General features: G+C 34.7%; 4 protein-coding genes and 1 pseudogene across 7 annotated transcripts; 3 read left to right on the plus strand and 2 right to left on the minus strand.

Annotated features, from left to right (window-relative positions):
• The first annotated feature begins 675 nt into the window (after nucleotides 1-675).
• Nucleotides 676-2,020, plus strand: LOC148207974 (F-box protein SKIP23-like). The gene has a single exon (XM_088119408.1). It carries the CDS (start codon nucleotides 690-692, stop codon nucleotides 1,905-1,907), a length of 1,218 nt encoding a protein of 405 aa, XP_087975534.1. The 5' UTR covers nucleotides 676-689; the 3' UTR covers nucleotides 1,908-2,020.
• Nucleotides 2,021-6,350: 4,330 nt separating this feature from the next.
• Nucleotides 6,351-8,186, plus strand: LOC111010857 (F-box protein SKIP23-like; annotated as a pseudogene).
• Nucleotides 8,187-13,032: 4,846 nt separating this feature from the next.
• On the plus strand, nucleotides 13,033-15,254 carry LOC111011470 (HMG (high mobility group) box protein with ARID/BRIGHT DNA-binding domain-containing protein). Of its 2 annotated transcripts, XM_022285237.2 has the most exons (6): nucleotides 13,035-13,550; nucleotides 13,772-13,850; nucleotides 13,939-14,101; nucleotides 14,219-14,317; nucleotides 14,658-15,016; nucleotides 15,115-15,254. In XM_022285237.2, exons 1-6 carry the CDS (start codon nucleotides 13,282-13,284, stop codon nucleotides 15,235-15,237), a joined length of 1,092 nt encoding a protein of 363 aa, XP_022140929.1. In that variant the 5' UTR covers nucleotides 13,035-13,281; the 3' UTR covers nucleotides 15,238-15,254. The 2 variants fall into 2 exon arrangements, with proteins under 2 accessions (XP_087975521.1, XP_022140929.1); XM_088119395.1 differs by having other exon boundaries at nucleotides 13,033-13,550; nucleotides 13,939-14,317.
• Nucleotides 15,177-17,230, minus strand: LOC111011478 (Ubiquitin-like superfamily protein). Of its 2 annotated transcripts, XM_022285257.2 has the most exons (5): nucleotides 16,818-17,230; nucleotides 16,605-16,710; nucleotides 16,380-16,479; nucleotides 16,126-16,259; nucleotides 15,177-15,703 (listed from the first exon to the last, which is right to left on the minus strand). In XM_022285257.2, exons 1-4 carry the CDS (start codon nucleotides 17,059-17,061, stop codon nucleotides 16,164-16,166), a joined length of 546 nt encoding a protein of 181 aa, XP_022140949.1. In that variant the 5' UTR covers nucleotides 17,062-17,230; the 3' UTR covers nucleotides 15,177-15,703; nucleotides 16,126-16,163. The 2 variants fall into 2 exon arrangements, with proteins under 2 accessions (XP_022140949.1, XP_022140942.1); XM_022285250.2 differs by lacking the exon at nucleotides 15,177-15,703 and having other exon boundaries at nucleotides 16,023-16,259.
• A 356-nt stretch (nucleotides 17,231-17,586) lies between these two features.
• LOC111011429 (mechanosensitive ion channel protein 8) lies at nucleotides 17,587-21,601 on the minus strand. Of its 2 annotated transcripts, XM_022285187.2 has the most exons (6): nucleotides 20,188-21,601; nucleotides 19,976-20,099; nucleotides 19,070-19,180; nucleotides 18,887-18,967; nucleotides 18,583-18,785; nucleotides 17,587-18,028 (listed from the first exon to the last, which is right to left on the minus strand). In XM_022285187.2, exons 1-6 carry the CDS (start codon nucleotides 21,456-21,458, stop codon nucleotides 17,791-17,793), a joined length of 2,028 nt encoding a protein of 675 aa, XP_022140879.1. In that variant the 5' UTR covers nucleotides 21,459-21,601; the 3' UTR covers nucleotides 17,587-17,790. The 2 variants fall into 2 exon arrangements, with proteins under 2 accessions (XP_022140879.1, XP_022140870.1); XM_022285178.2 differs by having other exon boundaries at nucleotides 18,887-19,180.
• Between the last annotated feature and the right edge of the window lie 750 nt (nucleotides 21,602-22,351).

The following is a 22,351-nucleotide window of genomic DNA, read 5'->3' on the forward strand; positions in this document are numbered from 1 at the left end:
TTCTTGTGTTTATAGGAGCGATTTAAAATCAGGTTTTGGGTTAAACAAAATTACATTTTAAATAACTCGGATTTGACAGGCTTTTAAATTAAAATTACTTTTACCAATTTAAGAACGAGAGATTCTAACCTCGATCTGTAGAAAAAATCAGTTTGCTAACTTATGTTTTATTTGAATGTATGTTAAAATATGGAGTAAATGTAGATCAATTATTAAGCCTTTTTAATTGACATATAAAGTATAGTAATTGGCATATCCCCACCCCACACATTTGTGCACACACAAAAAATGTGATCATTTGGAAAAAAAAACAAAATCTATATAAATAATATCTTAACAAATCAAAACCAAAACTTAACAACACAAACAAAAAATCCATATATTAAATCGCAAACTATAAATACTAAATCCTAAAGATTTCAAATTCCCATAGGAAATTTGAATTTTCATCCCTGTTCAACTATTAAAAACTTTAAATCAAATAACGTGAAGAAAAAAAAAAAAGAAAAAAGAAAAACTAACAACATAACAAAATAGATAATCATTGTAAATATTTGAAAATGAGTAATACATTCTCCTAAACAAATATTTATTTATAAAGAAAAAGGAAAAGTTTTGCCAATAAATATATGCCATTCCTCCGCTTCTGCAGAACAGAGTATCTGTTGGGAGAAGGAAAGCAGTCTAAAATGGCGGACTGGACGGAACTCTCGCCTGACCTCCTGCAACTCATCTCCCAAAACATCACCGTCTATCAAGATTATATCCGATTCCGAGCCGTCTGTCACAATTGGCGATCACCGGTCCCCGAAAACCCTAGCCATCTTCCTCCCCAGCTTCCATGTCTCCTGATTCCTCGGTACCACTGCTCCAGCTGTGGCCTGTTCATCTTCTCCGACAACAGAATCCACTTCCTCCACCTCCCGGAGGCTTCTCACGGCAAGCGCCGCTGCGGCTCTTCTCACGGCTGGCTCGCGATCCTCGACGAAACTCCGACCATCCTCCTCCTCAACCCGATGACTAAGGCGACGCTCCGATTACCTCCGCTCTCAACGTTTCCCAACGTCGTCTCTTTCGACAGTTCCAGATCTGGCCGAGAATACGAGGTCCGTGAATTCGCAGGGCAAATCCGCCGCTACAGTTTGCGGAAAATGCGCGATTATTTCGTCAACAAAATCGTTCTATCATCAAATCCATCTAACCAAAACGGTTTCACGGCGATCGCGATTCTCAGGCGCTGCGGCAATTTGGCATTCTATCGGAGCGGCGGCGACGGATCGTGGAGTTTCGTAGACGATGGACCGTCCAGTTGCGAAGACGCTATATACTCCGATTGCGATGGGGTGTTCTACGCGGTGGATTGCTACGGCGTCGTATCCGTGATCGATCTACGCGATTCGCGCCCTAAAGTGTCGAGGATTGCAACGGGAAGGCGATATATCTGTAATACAAAACGGTATGTGGTGAGATCAGGAGACGAATTGCTGCTGGTGATTCGGTATTTGGATGATATGTTCAGCCGCGTGATGAACGAAGGGCTGAATTGTCCATTTATGAGGTCTCGGACGTTGCGATTCGAGGTGTTTCGGATGGAGTGGGAAGGGCCAGAATGGGAGAAGATGGAGAGTTTGAACGGGATGGCTTTGTTTTTGGGGAAAAATTCTTCGATTGCTTTCTCTGCTGCCGATTTTCCGGAAATTTCAGAGAACTGTATATATTATACGGATGATTATTGCTCGGAAACTTACATTGGAGAGTGTCAACGGCTGGATGTGGGGATTTTCCGATTGAGCGACGAAAACTTCGAGTCGGTGGCGACGGCGTGGAACTCACATAGTTCCTCCTCCAGCATCATGCGTCCTTCGCTATCACTTCCACCCATTTGGATTTCTCCCAATCCTTGCTAGTTAGTTCTGGATCGTTTCAATGTCAATAATTGCAAACCTTTTTCCTTTTTTTTTTTTTTTTTTGGTTAATTTTGTTTTAACTAGTTAAAGTATTATGCCTCCCTTTTTTTTTTCGAGTAAAGGTTAAACGTTGAATCTAACAACGGTTGCTGCCACGTCAATTAAGTTCAAACTGCAGAAAACTGTTTATATTTTTTTGCAGGTGCGACTTTTGAAACTCCCAGATCAAATCACAACCAAACACAATTGTTTAGGATTAAAAAGTGTAATAAGGGACTTCTTTAGTTATTTGTATGGTAACCTAAAATGTTAGACTCGGGTGGTCCTGGTCCTGAATAGAATTCTTGACTCAACTTGTGACCTTCGAGAGGAATCCTAAAATCATTGATGTATGTTAAGGAACCCACGTTGAAAATAAAATGAATATTAATATGGTATCTTAAAGAACGCACGTTGAAAATAAAATGAATATTAATATGGTATCAGAGTCCAGAATGCTCAACGAACATTTGGTCAAAAAATGGAATACGGTCAAAATCGATGAACATGTTAAGGATCCCACATCTTCATGAATATTAATACAACAGTGGTGTGTTGGTGTGGAAGACATTGGCCGCAACTGTAATTTTTGTAAAACTTTAAATTAATATTAAAAAATATATTATTGAGAATAAATGTGATTTTTTTAAAGAAAATTGAAAATATCCTCTTAGTTTTGAAATTTGAAGGGTACATGTTCCGCTCGATTTTATCTCTCCCGCTCTCGTGACTGATTTTGGGAGTTGAGGATTTGATGAAAATTTTCTACTACTCTTTCTCTTTTTTGTCCAGTTAATTATTAAATAAAAATAAAATAATTGTTTTAATTTATGACTTAGAGAAATTTAGTTTGCTAACTTATTTCTTATGACTTGGAGTAATTCAATAAATCTAATATAAAAAATAATTTAATAAATAAATAAAAACTTTTAAAAAAATTAATAAAAAACAATTAAAAATTTTGTGATAAGATGTAAATCATTTTTTGAATTCACAGGAGTAATATTTTATTAAAACATATTTTTTAAAAAAATTATTAAAATAAAATCTAGACTTATCTTATGCACAAACAGATAATCTATGTGTGAAGTACGGAGGAGAGTGCTTGACTTGGAGCAATCTTCGATTTGGGAGTAAATTGTGGTCGTTACAATATGCAGCATGAATTTAGCTTAGCCATAATTGACATTTATTTTTTATCAAAAAGTCATGAGTTCAAATCCCCTTGTACTTTACAAAAATTTTATATCTTAAATCTCATTTAAAGAGGAAGGAAGGAAGAAAAAAGAAAAAAAAAAAAGTTTTTGACACGAAGAAAAAGTTGCTGAGCTCAATTTACCCCTAAAAAGGAAGATATTGACAGAAACGAAACAAGCATCCATCCATAAAAAACTTTATAAACAATTCTAATTACAGTTATATCTATTTATGTTTTGATTTATTATATATTTAAAAATTCAATTGAGATTATATTTTTTAAAATACAACTGTATGATTGATATATTTATTAGGCATGCCACGATAAATCGTTTTCTAAAATAGTTTTTTTTTTTTCAAATGAAAATAGTATTAATACTATATAAAAATGTTATTGCATATTAAGGTAAGTAAGGTAATTAATCTGTTTTGTTTTTTCTTTTAAGTAACTAATATGTTTGATGCATCACACGTTTTAAAATTGATTTCACATTATTAAATAAAAAAATATAACAATAAATATATAGATTATAAATGAAATAAATTTCGAACTAAATATAAAATTAGTATACATGTATTATATGTCTCAACTAATTACCTTAAATAAAATTAGTCTAAAAAAGAAAATAACAGCAGCATATAAAAGGGAAGGATAATTTGGAAGAAAAAAAAAATTCTGAAAGAACTATGATTGCTATATACAAAATTTGTTATAAATTTGGTCATTTGTGAAGTATTTACGTGAACTGAAAACAGCCTGTGAACTATAATTTAGGTAAAAATTAATATTAAAAAAATAATAAAAACAAGGTGTGAGATTTAAATCTAAAATTCAAGGGTTTATAATCGTACATCAACTACAAATATTGATATTTTGAGTTTATTAAGTGAAATAGTGAGAAAATAAATGCGATTTTTTAAAGAAAATTGAAAATATCCTTCTCGAGTTTTTTGTTTTTTGTTTTTTTTATTATTATTATTATTTTTTTATATCTATCCTTCTTGAGTTTTGAATTTTGAAGAGAAAATCATCTGCCTGGTATACGATTTTAATTCTCCCGCCAAATACGTTTCTTTTACAATTAATTTTTTTAGTACCTTTCCTTTACAATTAATTACTAAATAAAAATAAAATCATCATTTTAACTTAAAATTTAGAGAAAATTAGTTTGCTAACTTATTTCTTATTCCTATGAATGTTATACCAATATGCGATAAATATTAGGGGCAACTTGAGATATGACAAAAAAAAGTTAGGAAAATAAGCAAAATAGCAACAAGGTTTGGGTTTTTCAAATATAACATTTTTTTGGCAAAAAACGGAGGCCCACATTATAAATTACAAATATACCTTGCAGGTCTGAACCAACAATAAATTACTTCTAATTGACTTCTGATATACTAATGATTGACAGATATACTCCTGATATATATGTGATATATGTTTGATATACATATGGTATGAAATTGATTTACTTCTGACATAACTATGATATCTACTACTATAAGTGACATAGAATTGATTGACTTCTGATATACTATTGATTTACTTATGATATAACTATGATCGACAGATATACTCCTGATATAACTATGATTGACAGATATACTCTTGATATAAATGTGATATATATTTCATATATATTTGATATGAAATCGATTTACTTCTGATATAACTATGATATATACTACTATAGGTGATATAGAACTGATTGACTTTTGATATACTATTGATTTACTTATGATATAACTATGGTTGACAGATATACTCCTCATATATATGTGATATATGTTTGATATACATATGATATGAAATTGATTTACTTCTGATATAACTATGATATCTACTACTATAGGTGATATAGAACTGATTGACATCTTATATACCATTGATTTACTTATGATATAACTATGATTAACATATATACTCTTGATATATATTTGATATATGTTTGATATACATATGATATGAAATTGATTTACGTCTTATATAATTATGATATCTACCAATTATTTCGAACATATTACCTCTAATATATGTTTTATGATATACTAATATATGAAATAATTTTTTCAGATAAAAGTAATGGTACAAACACAAAAAATGAAATAAAAAAACATCGTCGAAAATGTTGATGTCGTTCGTCCCAAAAGACAACATAAACCAACGGCAAAAGTGTTGTCTTTGGAAAAACGAAAAGCTTCAAAGTTAGTATCTCCGAAAACACGACAATCACCAAGAAGGAAGATTGATGTCTCAAGCTTTTACCTAAAGATTATACAAGAATGAAACTTACGCTTTTTTAGACTGTTGGAACTTATGCATATGGAACTTATGCTTCTTCTTTTATAGAATTTTAAGAATGACATTGTTAGTCTACTTTTGGTTTATGCTACTGGTTCGTTTTGATGTTTAAACCTTTAAGTTTTTGGTTGAAGGACTTTGCTGCTGATTTGATGTTGATGTTGATGTTGATACTTAAGAATGATATTTAAACCTTTTAAGAATGACATTGTTGCTGCTTTTATTTTGATCTTTAAAACTTTAAATAAGACTTAATTGTACTATTGATATATGTAGAATGTATACCTGATATATCACTGATATATTATTGATATACAGAAAAACCCTAAGTTTCTATTTACCTCTAATTTCTAATTGATTTCTCATTCACAGTAATTTCGAAAGTCACCATTGATATTGACATTCACGTTCCTTTTCAAGTTTTCTTTCTCATTTTCAGTAAGTATCAAATTTTTTTCTCATTTTCCATGCATGCCAATACCTACTAATTTCTAATTGATCAAAAAAATACAAGACAAAAGATTAAAGCAGGTAAAATAGTGATTTACTATTATACAACTGATATAGAACTGATTGACTTTTGATATACTATTGATTTACTTCTGATATACTAATGTTGTCAGATATACTCTTGATATATATGTGATATATGTTTGATATATAATAACGAAGCGATAACTGAAAAGGGTAATTTGAGAATACTGAAAATTTTAAAATCGAGATTTTCAAAAAAATGCTATATCTGAAAATATCAAAAATGCATGCTATTTTGTTAAATATAGAAAACTTATATGCTACCCATTACAAATCCCCTAAATATTAATAATTTATGAACATTACTTTAAAAAAAAAAGTAATAAATCTGATATTAAAAAATGATTCAAAAAATTTTGTGATGAGAAGTAAATCAAATTTTTAAAGAAAATCAAAATCTACCTAAATAATATTTTATTAAAACAAAATCTAAACTTAGCCTATACAGAAACAAAAAATTCATATCTAAATGTCAAGGGAGTCTAAGCTTATCTTATATTACTACGCCATAGATGCTAAATCTTAAGTAGATAAGGAAAAAGATCAGATATATATATTAATACATTTTAAATACAAAATTAAAGAAGATTGTGTTGTATTTAAATACAATTGTAAGTAAAAAACTTTAAAAATAAAATCATATAGCGATTTAGAAACAAAAAAATATGATATCATTTTAAATTTGAAAAGGATTAATAAAATCTCCTCCTCCTAATTCCTAAACAGATATGGTCAAAATTTCCTAATCGTAAAAGACAGTAAGAAATTACTCTACACACAACTAAAATTTTGACTGATATATATAGAAAGGAAAAGGAAAAAGCTTTGTCCAACGAAATTTTACCATCTTTGCTAAAAAGAAAAAGAGAGATTATTTACCATCCACAATCCATCCGCTGGCGTAGAACAGAACAGTATTTGGAGGAAGAATAAAACAGTAGAAATGGTGGACTGGACTGAACTCCTACCTGAGCTTCTGCAATTGATCTCCGAAAATATCACCGTCCCCCGAAATCCCTCGCCATCTTCCTCCACAGCTCCCATGGCTGCTGATTCATCCGTACCACCGCTCCAGCTGTGACCTCTTCAACTTCTCCGACGACAATACCCACTTCCTCTACCTCCCGGAGGACTCTCACGGCCAGCGCCGGTGCGGTTCATCTCACGGCTGGGTCGCAATCCTCGACGAAACTCCGGCCATCCCCCTCCTGAACCCGATCACCGGAGCGACGATCCAATTACCGCCGCTCTCAACGTTTCCAAACGTCGTCTCTTTCGACGGTTCCAGAACCGGCCGAGAATACGAGGTCCGTGAATCCACAGGGCAAATCCACCACTACAATTCGTGTAAAATGCGCGATTGTTTCATCAACAAAATCGTTATATCTTCAGATCCATCAAATCAAAACGGTTTCACAGCGGTAGCGATTATCAGACTCTGCGGCAATTTGGTGTTCTGCCGAAACGGCGACGAATCATGGATTTTCGTAGACGACGGACCGCCCTGTTTCGAAGACGTCATATACTCCGAACCGACGGGGTATTCTACGCGGTGGATAAATTCGACGTGGTGTCGGCGATCGATTTAAGCAAATCGTACCCTAGCATCTCAACGGTTGCGACAGAATCGCGATTTATGATGAACACAACACGGTATGTGGTGAAATCAAGGGAGGAATTGCTGATGGTGATTCTGTTTTGGATGATATCTCGAAGCGGATTGAGAACGAAGGGTGGAATTGGATATTCATGAGCTCTCGGACGCTGCGATTTGAGGTGTTTCGGATGGAGTGGAGAGGGCAGGAATCACGATGGGAGAAGGTTGAGAGCTTGGAGGAGACGGCTCTGTTTTTGGGGAAAAATTCTTCCATCGCTTTCTCGGCAGCTGATTTTCCGGGAATTTCAGGGAACTGCATATATTATAGTGATGATTATGGGTGGGAAGATTATATGGAAGAGTGTCAACAGCCGGATGTGGGGATTTTCCGATTGGGCGACGAAAATTTCGAGCCGCTGCCGTATTACTCCTGGAGTTCCCGCGTCCTCCGTCCTTCATTTCCGCCCATCTGGGTTTCTCCCAATCCTTGCTAGTTAGTTTAGTTAGTTAATTGAACACTTCTTTTTTTTTTTCCCCTTCTTTTCCTCTGGTGGATAAAATTAAGTATAGTGGAAAGAAATTGACAATAAATATAAATGAATATATTAGGAGAGAAAATATAATAAATATTTGTCAATTTTTTTTAGCACGATTAAGTGTAAAATAACCCCTTTTTCTTACTTACACTCATTTTTCATTTAATAAATGGATAACTTTATTTCACATACATAAAATACGGTTGAGAGGGAGAGTCAAACATCTGAACTTGGTGAAGATTATTCATTCCTTAACTAATTGAGTTGTGTGCAAATTGAATTTCAACTTTTGTTTTACTTTTGAAACGTTCATTTTGATATATGTACTTTAAAAAAATAACAATACTTAAGTTCTCTTTTTAGGGTGGAAATCATGGGAGGGAAATGAGAATGCACATAGAAATTTTGTTTTATTTTTTCTAACAACCAAACATCTGTCATAAAATCTAGTGGTCAAAGACAGTAAATTTTAGTACCATGTTCTAAAAGATACCATCTCGAAGGATGGATTAATTTGATGGCTCAATTTAAAGTATTCAATCAACAACAATGGCAAGAACGTCAATTTTTTATTTTAATTTTTAGTACAACTATTAGAACTTGGGTCAATTTTTTTATTTTTAATATAGCTATTGGAATTTGGTCAATTAAGTTGGGACTTGAGAAATTTATTTATAACCTTTTTAAGAGTGTTACTTTTGAACTCATATAGGATCACAACTAAACTCAAACATTTAGGATTAAAATGTATAATTTGCTTTAAACATTAATAAGCGTACATGTTTCAATTATATATTGATAAATTCAATTGTCTAAGCTGTTCTTATTGGCCATATAATTAGTATTATTTATTAGATCTAATGCAATCTCATTTATATAATCCATTAGTAATATGTTTAAACATAATTTAGAGATGTGATTTTTTTTCTTTTTTAAATTTGTTTGTTAAAGTACAGGTTTTATTAATTTATGGAATTGTGCTGGTTTAGAGTAGGTCTTTGAATTTTTTAAGTTATTCTTATTTTGTTTAGTGGAAAAGTTTTTAACGGTATTGTGGTACATATTTTGAGTAGATTCAATTGTTTGTTGGTTAACATCAGATTAAATTGAAATTTTAGGATAAGCCATTAAGTATGAATTTTTAAAGTAGAATGACTAGTAGGCACAAGGAATAACATCATTTTAAAAGTACCTATACATAATTAATAACAAATACTTATTAGACAAAAGAATAAAATTTAAAATAATTAATGCATTTAAAAAATAAGAATTAACTAAACAAAAATTCAAAAATTAAACTATTCAATTAGTTTATTGGGTAATACATGGGAGTGAGAATTCGAATTCATGGTTGGATATAATTGTCTTAACCAATTAAATTAAGCTCCGATTGACATATCTTATATATATTATTAGGTATGTATATTGTATACTGATTTATTATGCCAAATTGTTAAAAAAAATTGGTTTAGATATTATTATTATTTTTTGAAAAAAGGTATTTATATTTGTTCTTAGTCATGTGTTTGAATCTCCCCCGCCATTATTAAAAAAAACTTTTAATTAAATTATATAGTTTTACTATATTTATTGGCAATGAAATGTTACAAATTCAGGTTTTTAAGCTTATTAGTTGTACTATTAAGAAAATAAATAAGGCTGGTTAGCTTTGGAAAAGAAAGTTGAAAATACTTAATTTTTCTAACTGGAAGCCTGGAGAGAGGGTCAGTCCTTTACGTTCATTCAATATGATTTTAGATAAGGGTACTAAATTTAATTAGATATGTCAGAAAGTGTATTTACGAAAGAACCCCCGAAAGAAAAGGAAGGATCAGCAGCACCTCTACAAAAATGGATCGAAAAAACAAAAGCAAGGAGGCATTCCGAGAGTCGAACTCGAGACCTCTCGCACCCAAAGCTAGAATCATACCACTAGACCAAATGCGCTGTGTTAAACAAATTCATATTACAGTATAATCTAAAATATTTGTATAGAAAATATGCCACGTGGTATTCAGCTGTTTTTTTAATGACATGGAATTTAATTGTTTGAAGCAGACTGCAGAAGAGAACGGTCGAATGAAGTATTTGAACTTTGGAATTTGGAGAATGGGTTTGTATTAACGGTTACTTTAAATTTGAAATTTGAACTAATATAGGTTATTGGGTGGTTGCCAAAATGATGAGAGTTGCCTTAGTTATCAGCAGTTACTGCTATAAATTTTATTTTTATTTATAGTTTCAGAATGAAAAAAAATTTATACAATTTATAAATAATACAGTTTATGGCTCTTCTATGCGTTACTCTTGGTTTTCTTATCAATAAAATTAATCAGATCATTAATTTTTATTTTTTTATTTTTTGAAAGTAATTAATCAGATCATTATTGAATAATAACATACATTCAATTTCATAGAATTTAAAATGGAAGAATTTTCAGTCAACTTTATTGTTTTCAGTTGATTCGATTGGATTGGTTACAAGATTGGACTTAGCTTACCTCTTAACATATATTTGCTTTTTTTTAAGATATATTTGCATATTGAGTGATTTAAAATTATTTAGCATCAACAATATATTAAAATTTTAGATCTATGAATATAATAAAATATTAATCTATATTTTTAAATATAAATTTATGTATTTCTCATAAAATAAAAAGAATTTATGTTTTGTTTGTGAATTTGTAATTTGTAAAAAAAGAAAAAAAAGTTTTCAAAAGTCTAAGACTATCTTTGTATAGGATAAAAAGCTATATATTTGAACAAAAGACACATACTTTGTTTACAGTTTTGTTTTTAGTTTCCCATTCTTAAAAATTATGGTTGTACCCTAACAATTTCATTGTATGATTTTTACTTTTCTTAAAAACTCATTTGATTTTTTTACCACATTAAAAGGAAAGAAATTTTACTGTATGGTTTAAAAAATTTCGACTTAGATTTTGATTTATTTTTAATACGCAACAAAACACATATGTGAAAGTAATATTTCTAGCTTTAATTGAAAAATAAAAATAAAAAAACGAAATCGTTGTGAAATGGACTTGAAAGAGTGTCCCTCCACAATTCTGAATATCAAAACCGTCAAAGTGAACATACATCTCCAATCAAGAGGTTGTGAGTTCGATCTCCCACCTCTACATGTTGTATTAAAAAAAAGGTCAAAACTGATCATCTGTTAAAATGGCTAGCAAGCAATAAAATGAGATATATTATTGAAAGTCTGACTAATGCGGCAGCCATCTAAAAAGGGAAGAACTTAGCAAGGAATTCAAAGTTCTTAATAATAAAGTTATTCAATAAAAAATTTCCTTACTCTTTCAGCCAAGGCAGTCAACTCAGTAGTACGCAAGAATGCCTTTATCACACTGACTACTTAGCTTGTAGAACAAACAAATCAAGTACCGAAAATAAATTCAACTCTACATATTCAACCTATAAGTCAAATGTTCATTTAAGTTGTAGTGTAAGTAGGAGACTAATGCACCATCATGATAATAATGTGGAAGAAGTCAAGACATTCCCTCTTTTTTCACGAGGTCGGATGTTCAAATGTCCACTCTAGACTAAAAAAGACTGATCCAAAGAATGCTCCTACATTGGCTAAAGAAAACATCTCTATTGATATAAGACTTTTTGGATGAAACAAAAAATATAGCTACGACAATCTTAGGCCTAAAATGGAGAATCTCATGCCAGGATAGAAAAAAGGAGATTCCATGACATTCTATTGATTGGTTTTTTCACACGGTTTACTTCCACCCATTAAAACATTTTAGTGAGAACCATTCGTGTGATAAATACTATAGAAGTATAGACAAAAAATACGGCACATCAAAAAGTTTAGTAACTAGTACGAAATCTTATCAACCCTACTTACCTTGAAGGACAAACAAACTCAAGTATCGAAAATAAATTCAACTCTACAAATTCAACCTATAAGTCAAATGTTCATTTAAGTTGTATAGTAAGTATGAGACTAATCCACCATCATGATAATAATTTGGAAGAAGTTGAGACATTTACTCTTTTTTTCCACAAGTCAGATGTTGAGATCTCCACCCTAGACTTGTACTAAAAAAAAGACCGATCCAAAAAATGCTCCTATATTGACTAAAGAAAACACGTCTATTAACTTCCTATACTAACCAGCTTTTCGACACAATGTACTACCACTGACAAAAAATTTTTAGTGAGAACTACTAATATGATAAATACTACAAACGTATAGATAAAAATACGACACATCAGAAAGTTAAAAGCACACTACTTAGCTAGTAATTACTAGCTAGTAATTACTAGCTAGCAAGTAGGGAAGTATTATTCTAGTAATTCCAACAATTTAAAACCCCTTGAAGGTTGGAATCCCAACAAGGGACAATGGGGAGAAAAAGAGCCGAAAATGAAATTGGGATAACGAAGCAAAAATGGGAAAGAAGAGGGGGAGAAGGCGAAGGAATATCGACCAGTGAGTGGAGGTTATGCATGGAGGGAGGAGACACGTTTAAAAGTCACAGCAGTGAGTGGATAGGGATAGGGAAAGGGAAGAAGGAAGAAGTGTGGAGGAAAAAGAAAAGGGAAAGGGAAAGGGACCCATTATAGATATAGAAATAGGACGCTTTTTTGGCATTAAAATCATACGATTCTGATTCTGAATCGTACTTTTACTCGAACTCGGCTCAGTAAAAAAGTGCACTGAGTCATATCATATCATAGTAACTCGCAACCCCCCGAAACGAAAAGCGTGTTTCTTTGGTTTGCTTTCAAATATCTTTGGCCCAGAGATATGCTTCCCAGCCACAGCCACAGCCACAGCCACAGCCACAGGTGCATCTCAACCTTTGGTTGCAGACCCATTTGTAAATCTGCTGCCACAGGGCACAGCGTCAGATTCAGGCTCAGCACCAAAAAAACAGAGACACCCTAAAGCTAAACTCCCCCCCCCCCCTCTCTTCTGTTCAAAATATAGGATATTAATTTCTCTCATTTGTCATTAGGAGTTTCTCTTTTTTGTTCACTGGTCTTTGCCCTTCTTCTTTTCAAATCTTGCAGAAAAAGCCAATTCTGCATAACAGTTGCCTTTCACGCTTCCAACCATCTTCTTTAATTCCAGCCTTTCCCTCTCTCTCTCCTTTAATTTAATTACTTTATCTTGGAAATCATATGTTCTTTAATACCATCATTACTCTACACTTCTCCCTCTCCTTCTCTCTCTCTCTCTCTTCTCTGAGCTTTCTTTTCTTTACTTTTCCGTCTTTTCTGATTTCTCCGGCCGCTCTCATGTCACCGCCGGCGAGGAGCAAGAGCTGGAACGCCGGCCAAGACAAGCATTATCCGCGGGCGCTGGCCACTCACGACGAAGTTATCTCCGACCCCATTGTTTTTTGGGACACTTTGAGACGCTTCCATTTTATGATGAACACAAAGTTCATGTGAGGGATTTTTCTTCTTCTTCTTCTTCTTCTCTTTTTGACTTGGTAACTTAAAGCTTTGTAATATTAATGGCGGCCCGGCTCCACCAACGAAAAGACCCCACACTTTTTCTTTCTCTGATTTCTCATTCTTTTTCCAGTAAAATAAGAAATACAAGTCGGTTTCCTAATGGGAGTTTTCAACTTTTTTCTTTCTCCTCTCTTTTCCTAATATTCTAAAGGATTCCTGTGATTGGAGGGAAGGAGCTAGATTTGCATGTTCTATATTCAGAGGTTACCAGAAGAGGCGGCCATGAAAAGGTAAAAACTTGGCCCTTCGTCTTCCATTTTCAGAAAGCTTTTATTTTGAGAAGTGGACTGATCTTGAACTCCTTTCATGGCGGCTTAGGTTGTCGCAGAGAAGAAATGGAGGGAAGTGGGAAGTGTTTTCAAGTTCTCTCCGACGACGACGAGTGCCTCATTTGTGTTGAGAAAGCATTATCTAAGTCTTCTTTACCATTACGAGCAAGTTTACTTGTTTAGCCGGCAAGGCCCCATCTGTGTTCCTCAAGGTATCTTTTTTTATTTCTCTCCCTTCATTTCTTTTCTCTCTTTATCCATTTTTTTTTGTCCCACATCGGATTTTGCTGTAAATCTGATGTCTGTTTTGTCTTCTTCTTCTGCTGCAGCGCCATTTTCTTTTGGTAGCCCTTCCAGTGAAAACGAATTGGCTCTGGTGGAATATACCCCCAAAACCACGTCGTTTTCCCCTGGTCCGCCTGCTGAAGGTGACTCTTACCTTTTTACATTCACTTCTTTTAAATTCCTTCTTTTTTCTTCGTGGGGTCTAGCAATAAAAGTCAAACAGTTGCTCCCATTCGGTTTGAGAAATTATTAGAAGTGACCACCACAGTGTAACCCGACGAGAGGCTAGCTACTACTACACCAAATAAGGTCTACCTACAGTGTTTTTTTGTGGGTCATTGTTGGGTTTCAACTTTTCATGTACTTTTGTCTCATTCTCTATTTTCATGTCTTGAGAATGTGTTCTTTTTTGACGTTATGCTTTGTTTTGGGCTAAGGCTGTTCTTTTTCTTTGGTGTGGAAATCACTTGATGTTTTTTTCAGTTACTGGAACAATTGATGGGAAATTCGACTGTGGTTACCTGGTGACTGTGAAATTGGGATCTGAAGTTCTGAGAGGAGTACTTTACCATCCGGAGCAGCCCTCCCCATCCAATCTACGACCCCAATCAATCAATGCCATTGTACCATACACCGGTGGCAGGCTTCGACACTCCGGTCGACGGCATCGGAGGAGCCGGAGAAAGGGAGACCCGAACCACCCGAAACCGAACCGAAGTGGGTACAATTTCTTCTTTGCAGAGAAGCATTACAAGCTGAAATCTCTGTACCCAAATAGAGAGAGGGAGTTCACCAAGATGATTGGAGAGTCTTGGAATAACCTCAGCCCTGAAGAGAGGACGGTCTGTCTTTTTTCTCTCAAGCTTTTTCCCAAAGGCCCAACAGTTAGTAAACTTTTCTGTGTTTGATCAAATGAGTATTTTTCTTTCGGCTTGTGTAGGTTTATCAGAACATTGGGCTGAAAGACAAGGAAAGATACAAGAGAGAGTTGAAAGAGTACAAGGAGAAAATGAGGCAGGCAACTGATATTCATGAACCTAACTATTCAAAACATGGAGAGTGAGTAGCAGAGGAGGAAGAAGAGAATTCAGCAGTTGATTCCTTTTTGGGCTCTACTAAAGTTATATGATATATAGACTTTGTATCATAATCTCCTAACTTTACATGGTAAACCATAGGTTCTCCTCATATCCAAAGTGGTTTGGTCACAAGTTTTACAACCACTGCTGCTACAATCTATAAAGTTCACTCTTGGAACTGGCATTTTATATTGACAGCCGTCAAGAATGTTGAGATTTTCAGCCTTAAAATGCCAGAGGAATGTACCTATTTCAGGGCGCTTTTACTAATAGGATGTGATAATTTTGTTTTTTTCTTTCCAATAGAACGCCCATTAGAACTCGTGGATGCAAGAAAAGCATCGGTTTGATGTTCTACGAAGACCTTCCATCCAAGGAGGATGAGGAAGCCAACAGTATGAGCTTGCGAGAGAGGCTTCTTCTATCCCATGCGCAGCAATGTTATAATATCTACAGACATGGTTAGAAAGGAAAAATTAATGGCACAGTGGCAAAGGAGAGAATATTAGAAACAATTGATCACAGTTCACACATGAATAAGAACGTAAGATCGGGGTTGAAGTACTTCATCAGAATAAGAACATACGAGCCATTTGCCCAAATCCTACCATCTTTAGAGGAGTGACAATTTATCCATTTTAATCCAATTGATTTTATTTTGAGCTTCGATCAACATGATGATTACAGAGAGTTATGAGAGATTAACCAAATTCCTTCATTTGAATGTCGGTTTCTAAATCGAAAAACAAAAATGAATCTGCTCATCGCATAGCCAAATCTTGCACGATTCAAATCAAATTTCCATAACTCGGTTCATTCACTTATATAGTTCAATTCCAGTTACAAAAATTGTTGTGCGAACTCAAGCTTACAAAATTTGTGCTCGAGAAGCACCCTCGGAAGCATATGTTCATGCGCGCTTGTTGAGACCGTGAAAGAAACGGTGTTTTCTCCTTCGAGAATGCCTTCGGCAATTCTTTGACGCCACGTATGGAACAAAATGCACCTGCAACAGGAGTTTGTTTTCAGTCTGTTTTTCACTGAATTTTCTGCTTCGATAAAACTTCTAAACTCGAATTTCTGCTGGTGAAAGTACAATCAAATCACATAAGGTTTAGAAAATAACCTGTGAGTTATTGCGGATTCCGAAATCCTGAAGCGCGGAACCCTCATCCAGAAGCTTCTCGTTGTGGTGTGCTAGGCAAAAATTTTCCCACACATGCTTCCTGCAGATCCAAAAGAGAAAGACTTCTAATCAGTGCACGGTGAACATCAAACAACTAGCTCAGGAAGATTTCAACGAATCGTTTCTTTTTTATGGTTGAATTTACGAAGGATCGAGAAAGAGCACCATGAAATGTGGCGATGCCCCATCTTGGACTGCTCCATGTCGTTTACTTTCTTCTTGATGGTAAGCTTCAAGTCCTTCAGTGTCGCGGAGTTCATGATCGCCACATCTTCAGCACGAACAAGATCGCGATCGAGTTTCAAAAGTTCATACACCAAAGTGTTTGTAAAAATGCCAGACAGAGAAAGAGGGAGGGGAGAAGAGATGTGCGCGTACCAATGGCGGCGCCGTCGAGCTTGAGGACGGAGATGCGCATGGCGCTGCCCAATTCGAGGCTGATGAGCGTATCGACGTCGGACAAGGTCGGATTCTTGGGGACATCGGCGAGAATAGGATCGTCGAGCAGCGCGGCAAGAGTTGAATTTAACCTAACTTTCTTCACGTTGTTGCTGTGGTAATCTACGACTTTCTCTTCGTCATTCCTGCTGGATTTCAATTTATCATCGCTCTGCTCCTTCATCCTTACTCTATCTTCAACTAGACGGAAATTTGCAGACAACTTTGCTTGAATCGCTCTCTCTCATTACTTGAAATTTAACGGGCTCCAAAGAAACATGTTCTGTTCTGTTCTGTGTTGTCTCTCTCGTCAGTCGTCACTCGTCACTCGTCACACAGCAGCCAGAATTTTGGGGTTGTTTTTTGGTCATTATAAATTTACTCTATTTTTCAAACATTATTCATCTCTATTTAATTTTCAAACTTGAAATTTTCTTAATCACATAATTAGATAATTAAAAAAATATATTTTCCACCGTTATTAATATACTGACAAAGTCAAATTTCATCTGTTGGTCAATAGTTGAATCATATACATCTCCTGGTCAAATAGAAGTTGAAGGTTCGATCAACTTCAAATAAAAAGAAATACCATAGACCTTATCTTAGATAAATATGAGTTGATTTAGCTAAATTTAAAACAAAAATATAAATCCATAGTAGAGGGCTCTTTCTTAGATATAAAATTTCCACTGTTGGATGCTGCATAAAGGCTCAATCAAAACTTCAACTTGTTCACAAATCTAGTAAATTTAGGAGTTCTATTCATGACTCAAATATTCTATTATAATACATTTTTTCATTCTAGTCTAAGAAAACAAAACAACACCACAGTTATAGGTTCTAAGTTATGTACAAAACAACTAAAATGACGCATATAAACACAATTTACACATCCAGAGCTGATGGGCCCTCAGGTGGCTCCAGAAGCCAAGTTTTGAACATTCTCCTGATGTTCATCGTCGAGTTGTCTGAAAATTTTGACAATCTCTTCGACCAACGCAGCTCTTCTGTTCCATCTCTCTCCCATGTCTTGGTGGTTCATTTTGTGTGTAACACAAACCGACATCTTCACCTTCTCCAGATCTTCAACATCTTTCATCGTAACCACCGGAGCTGGGTGCCATTCCTCGCTCTTGCTCTCTATGTACCTGCAAATTCATCAAATCAATGACAGTTCGATTGAACACATTTTTAAATGTGAAAGAAGAGGCTCAATTTTCTCTTTTGCCACGAACTCAACCAAAGACATTGGTTGCAGAATCTAATAAACCTTCGGAATCACTATCATTTCAATACCACAATCGAGGGAGAATCAGAACGAATCCTGGATGCTTGAGCACAATCAATTTCTAGTTAGTGATTAACTAGAAACAGAATCATGTCTTCGAACTACCATTGAACCCAAAAACTTGAAAAGATTAGGAGGGTAAATTATAGTTTACTGAATCTTTTACATACATTCTCAATGCTCCTCGCACTTGCGGTTCTGGATATTAGCACAAATCCTCACAAGTAACTATCATTATTACTAATAATTTATCAGTTAGGGAAGAAACGAATTACAACAGTTTGAATCTAAGGTCGCTTGCTCGAAAATCACGTTAAACTATAACTGAACTTCAAAGTTCAAACTGATAGTTGTTGCATATTTGATCTTTTATATATATTCTCGACTTGAAATCTTCAGAAGTTCAAAATATACCTTGTAATCTGTTCTTTAATAAGGGAGACTTTCTTCGATGGAGTTGAAATATGGACATAGAAATCAACTCCCTCTCCCATGTCTGGACTGCGGTAGTAATTGCCAATGGCCTTGGTAGCCAGCACACTGTTGGGGTAAGTAATCTTCTGGTTATCATATCTCAGGAAAACTGTAGTTAATATCCTCATCTCTTCAACAACCATCTGGAAAACCAAAGAAGTTAAGAATACGTCGGTAAGATACGTTCTTGAACAACATGAAATCTATCTGGCAGAAAAAAATCGTTGGCTAGAGAGTTCTTTACCTGGACACCGTCCACTTCGCAGCGGTCGCCGACATCGAATGGGTGCATCACAAACAAGAAAATGATAGCTTCAAAGACCGTCTTACATGTGTTGCCAAAAATAAAAACCAGCAGAAGAAGCTGTGAGCTTATGAAGATGAGGAAGTGCAGGATGGGAGTTCCTAATATGATAAGCCAGATTACCAAAATTGTTACAGCTACAAAGATGTTTAGCAAGTTGTGAAGACCATCAACGGCCGTATTTGCATCATTGAGAGATAGTACAAGAACTTTTCTCTGGTTAAATGCATTTACCTGCAACCCATAAAAGAAAAAAAAGATAAGTTTCTTTACATTACCGTTAAGGTAAAAATACTAATTATGTATAAACGTTTTGCTTCTCTAGAATTTAAGAGTTGAAGTTGAAGCATGTCCGATGAAAGGGCAAAAGCATTAGTATTCTAGCTTAAAATCCTATGGTTCAAGAAATATTTGGTAGACATAAATTTATTTATATACTCATTTGTAATCCTCATGGTTTAATCTTGTGACGTTCCGATTTCAATCCCTCTAAAAGTTTTATTATCAACCCTATGTTTTGTTGAAAAAGCTTACCTGGTGTACCCACTTATTCTCTATTATTAGTGAGTACGAAATCTTAACATGATAATTTGCATTTAGATAGTCTTGACGTGGCAAATTACACGTGTATATGATAGATAAGTTTCTATGAGCTGGCATGTGAATTTAATGGCATTAGAGGGAGAGAAGGATTATGCATTATTCGGTTGAAAGCTAATGAATTTGGTTGGGTTTTAAGGTTGACTTTTAAAGACTTCATTTCCCATGAAAAAACAGAAAGGGGTAGGAGGAGTAGGGAACCATTGATTTTGAGGAGGGACATTTGTCACATCCACGAACAACTTACCATGTCGGAGTTTCATAACTTTGACATAGATAGAAACGTTTATAAGCTTTAATTTAAACATAAAACGATAATAAAACTTTTAGAAACAAGGAAACCAGAAGGGTAATTCAATTTCCAAAGATATCATCTTCATTACACAGCAAAACAGGACAAATTAAGCAACGTCAAAGTCAGGGCCTTACCATCCACTCTCTAAAAGAGAATTCGTCAATGCACTGAGTTTCAGCATCTGGTCCAAATAAACTCATGGTCATTAGAGCTTCCTCTTTATTCATAAACCGCATCACATCATCCAGATTAATAAATCTACAACAAAAACAGCTACTGCATCATGCAATGAAGTTGAACATTCATAAGAAAGAGGCAAAAAATTGAGTCAAAATAAGGAACTCACTCTGACCCACGTCTGGATACTCGCCGGAAAATATTCCCAGCTGCCTCTTTCGCCTGCCGCTCACTCCTAATCTGCAACAAATACTCTTCTTTCGTTTCTGATAGTATCTTCTCATCAAGAGTTAACAAAGCTCCATTTCTTACAATATTCATCATTCTCCTCATATTCCAAGCTGATATGTTATGCTGGTTCAGTTTGTTCAACTGATCAACTGGGATTTCCTCATCTTGTCTGCTTGATTCCGGCTTCAATTGTCTCGAGCCATCGCAATTTACAAGTCTCCCACTGCATATAATTCTCCCACTTTTGGGACTTTCTTCCCTTCCATCGGCATTCTGATTATCCTTCACCATATCTTCAGTGTTGGACCTCTCGAACAATGGCGAGCCGGAGAGAGTCACAATCACATACTGGCTGAACAAAGCCTCCTTAAGCCTTTCGAAGTAGTTATTAACGTGGAAAAAGGAGGCCAGAATCTTAACGGCTAGCGTTTTCAGAAGCCAAATCGAAGCACCCACGAGAAAACAGATCAAAATCTTGGTAATATATGGTAAAATCTTACTCCGCGTCGTTCTCTGGACCTTTTCGTTGAATATGAAATGCCAAACAAGCAAAAGCAGAGAGAGCCAGAGGCAATTTCGTACAGCCCTCCTTAACCCATAAACGAAATACAGAACCCGTTTCCTCAATAGAAAATTCCTCTCGATGATTTTCACTATCAATCCGACGGCCCAAGTCGAAATCAACCGTCCGCATATGAGGGCTAGAACAGTCAACTCCCATTTCCATAACGGAAGATCCCAAATCGACTTCCTCTTCAAGATTGGAACCCAGCGATTACAAATCAAACCCACAATAACGATAACAAAAATCACCCACTGAAGAACGGAGAAGGGGCTTAGCTTCAGCTGATTGTATTCTTCAGGCATGTCCTCGGTTTCGTCCTGATTTTTACCTTCTTCGCTCACGGCGGTTTCCAATTTTTGAGAAGAATCCTCCTCAGGCGGGTCCATCAGCCGAGACTTCTTGCTGATTGGAGAGCTCCACGAACATCCGCGAAATGAAGCGTTGGAACTGCAACGAAGCACCTCTCCGCCGCCGGAGGCCGACGAGGGGCGGCGATTTTCCGAGTCGGAAGACTCTTTACCTCTTCGTCTCATGGTTTGTGCGGATCTCTCTGGTAAACACTGGAAATTCTTCTCCTCTGATTCCTTGTCAGCTCCATTTCCGAAACTGTCGATCTTGAGGAGCACATCTTCCCTTGGGGCCATTAGAAGAAAAATGGGTTAATACAAAATCGTAAGCGCGCATGAATAATCGTTTGAGTACTTGATCAGAGGTTCCATTCCATTGTTGGAGAAAGACGAAATAGTGGAGCGTATAAAGCTCGTGTGGGGCAGTAATCGCGCAAAGCACAAGATAAAAGCCATTTTGAGTGGAAAAGGCGCGCGTCAGAGAACTAGAGAGTAGAGAATCTGGATTGTTGAAAGAGGGATTGGCGGCAAAATGTTTTTTCCTTTTTATTTTTTTTTAAGTACAAATTTAGTCTTAACTTTTATGTCTAATCAATTATTGAGAAATTTCCATCCAACGTAAATTTAATTTGTATTTTTAAAATTTCACAAATTTTCATTTTTTTTTCCGAATATAACGTAGTGTTTTATATTAACTTTGATTTCAATTACACTATTTTGTAAAAGTTTTAAACTTTTTTCTTTGTTAAAAAATATATTTATTTTATTTTATTCCTAAATTCTTTTAAACTCTTAATTGTATATTTAATAAAATTTTGAATCATACCGGGTTTAATAACTACTTTCAATTTTACATTTTATAAGTAGTTAAAATTTAAAATTGTTTATTTGAGACTTATCTGACATGTTCACTTTGTCCAGATCAAGGTTTAAACTCAAAGCAAAATAAAAAACAAACCAACATCTTCACCCGATCCAGCTTAAGATTTTAAATGTTGAAATCAATGTACATGTCGATGTTGATATATATTTCTGGAAAAAATTATAGAAATAAAAAACTAAAAAATATTTAAATTAACAAATATTCGTTTAACCCTTTCTAAACAAGGTGATCAACATTAATATTATGTCTATATCAGTTAAAATTTTGTTGATATTTTTTTATTTTGTACCCATAGAAATATGAATAT

Source organism: Momordica charantia, assembly GCF_013281855.1.
Source record: "Momordica charantia cultivar OHB3-1 chromosome 11 unlocalized genomic scaffold, Mcharantia_2.0 BLBB01000011.1, whole genome shotgun sequence".
Classification (NCBI taxonomy): domain Eukaryota; kingdom Viridiplantae; phylum Streptophyta; class Magnoliopsida; order Cucurbitales; family Cucurbitaceae; genus Momordica; species Momordica charantia.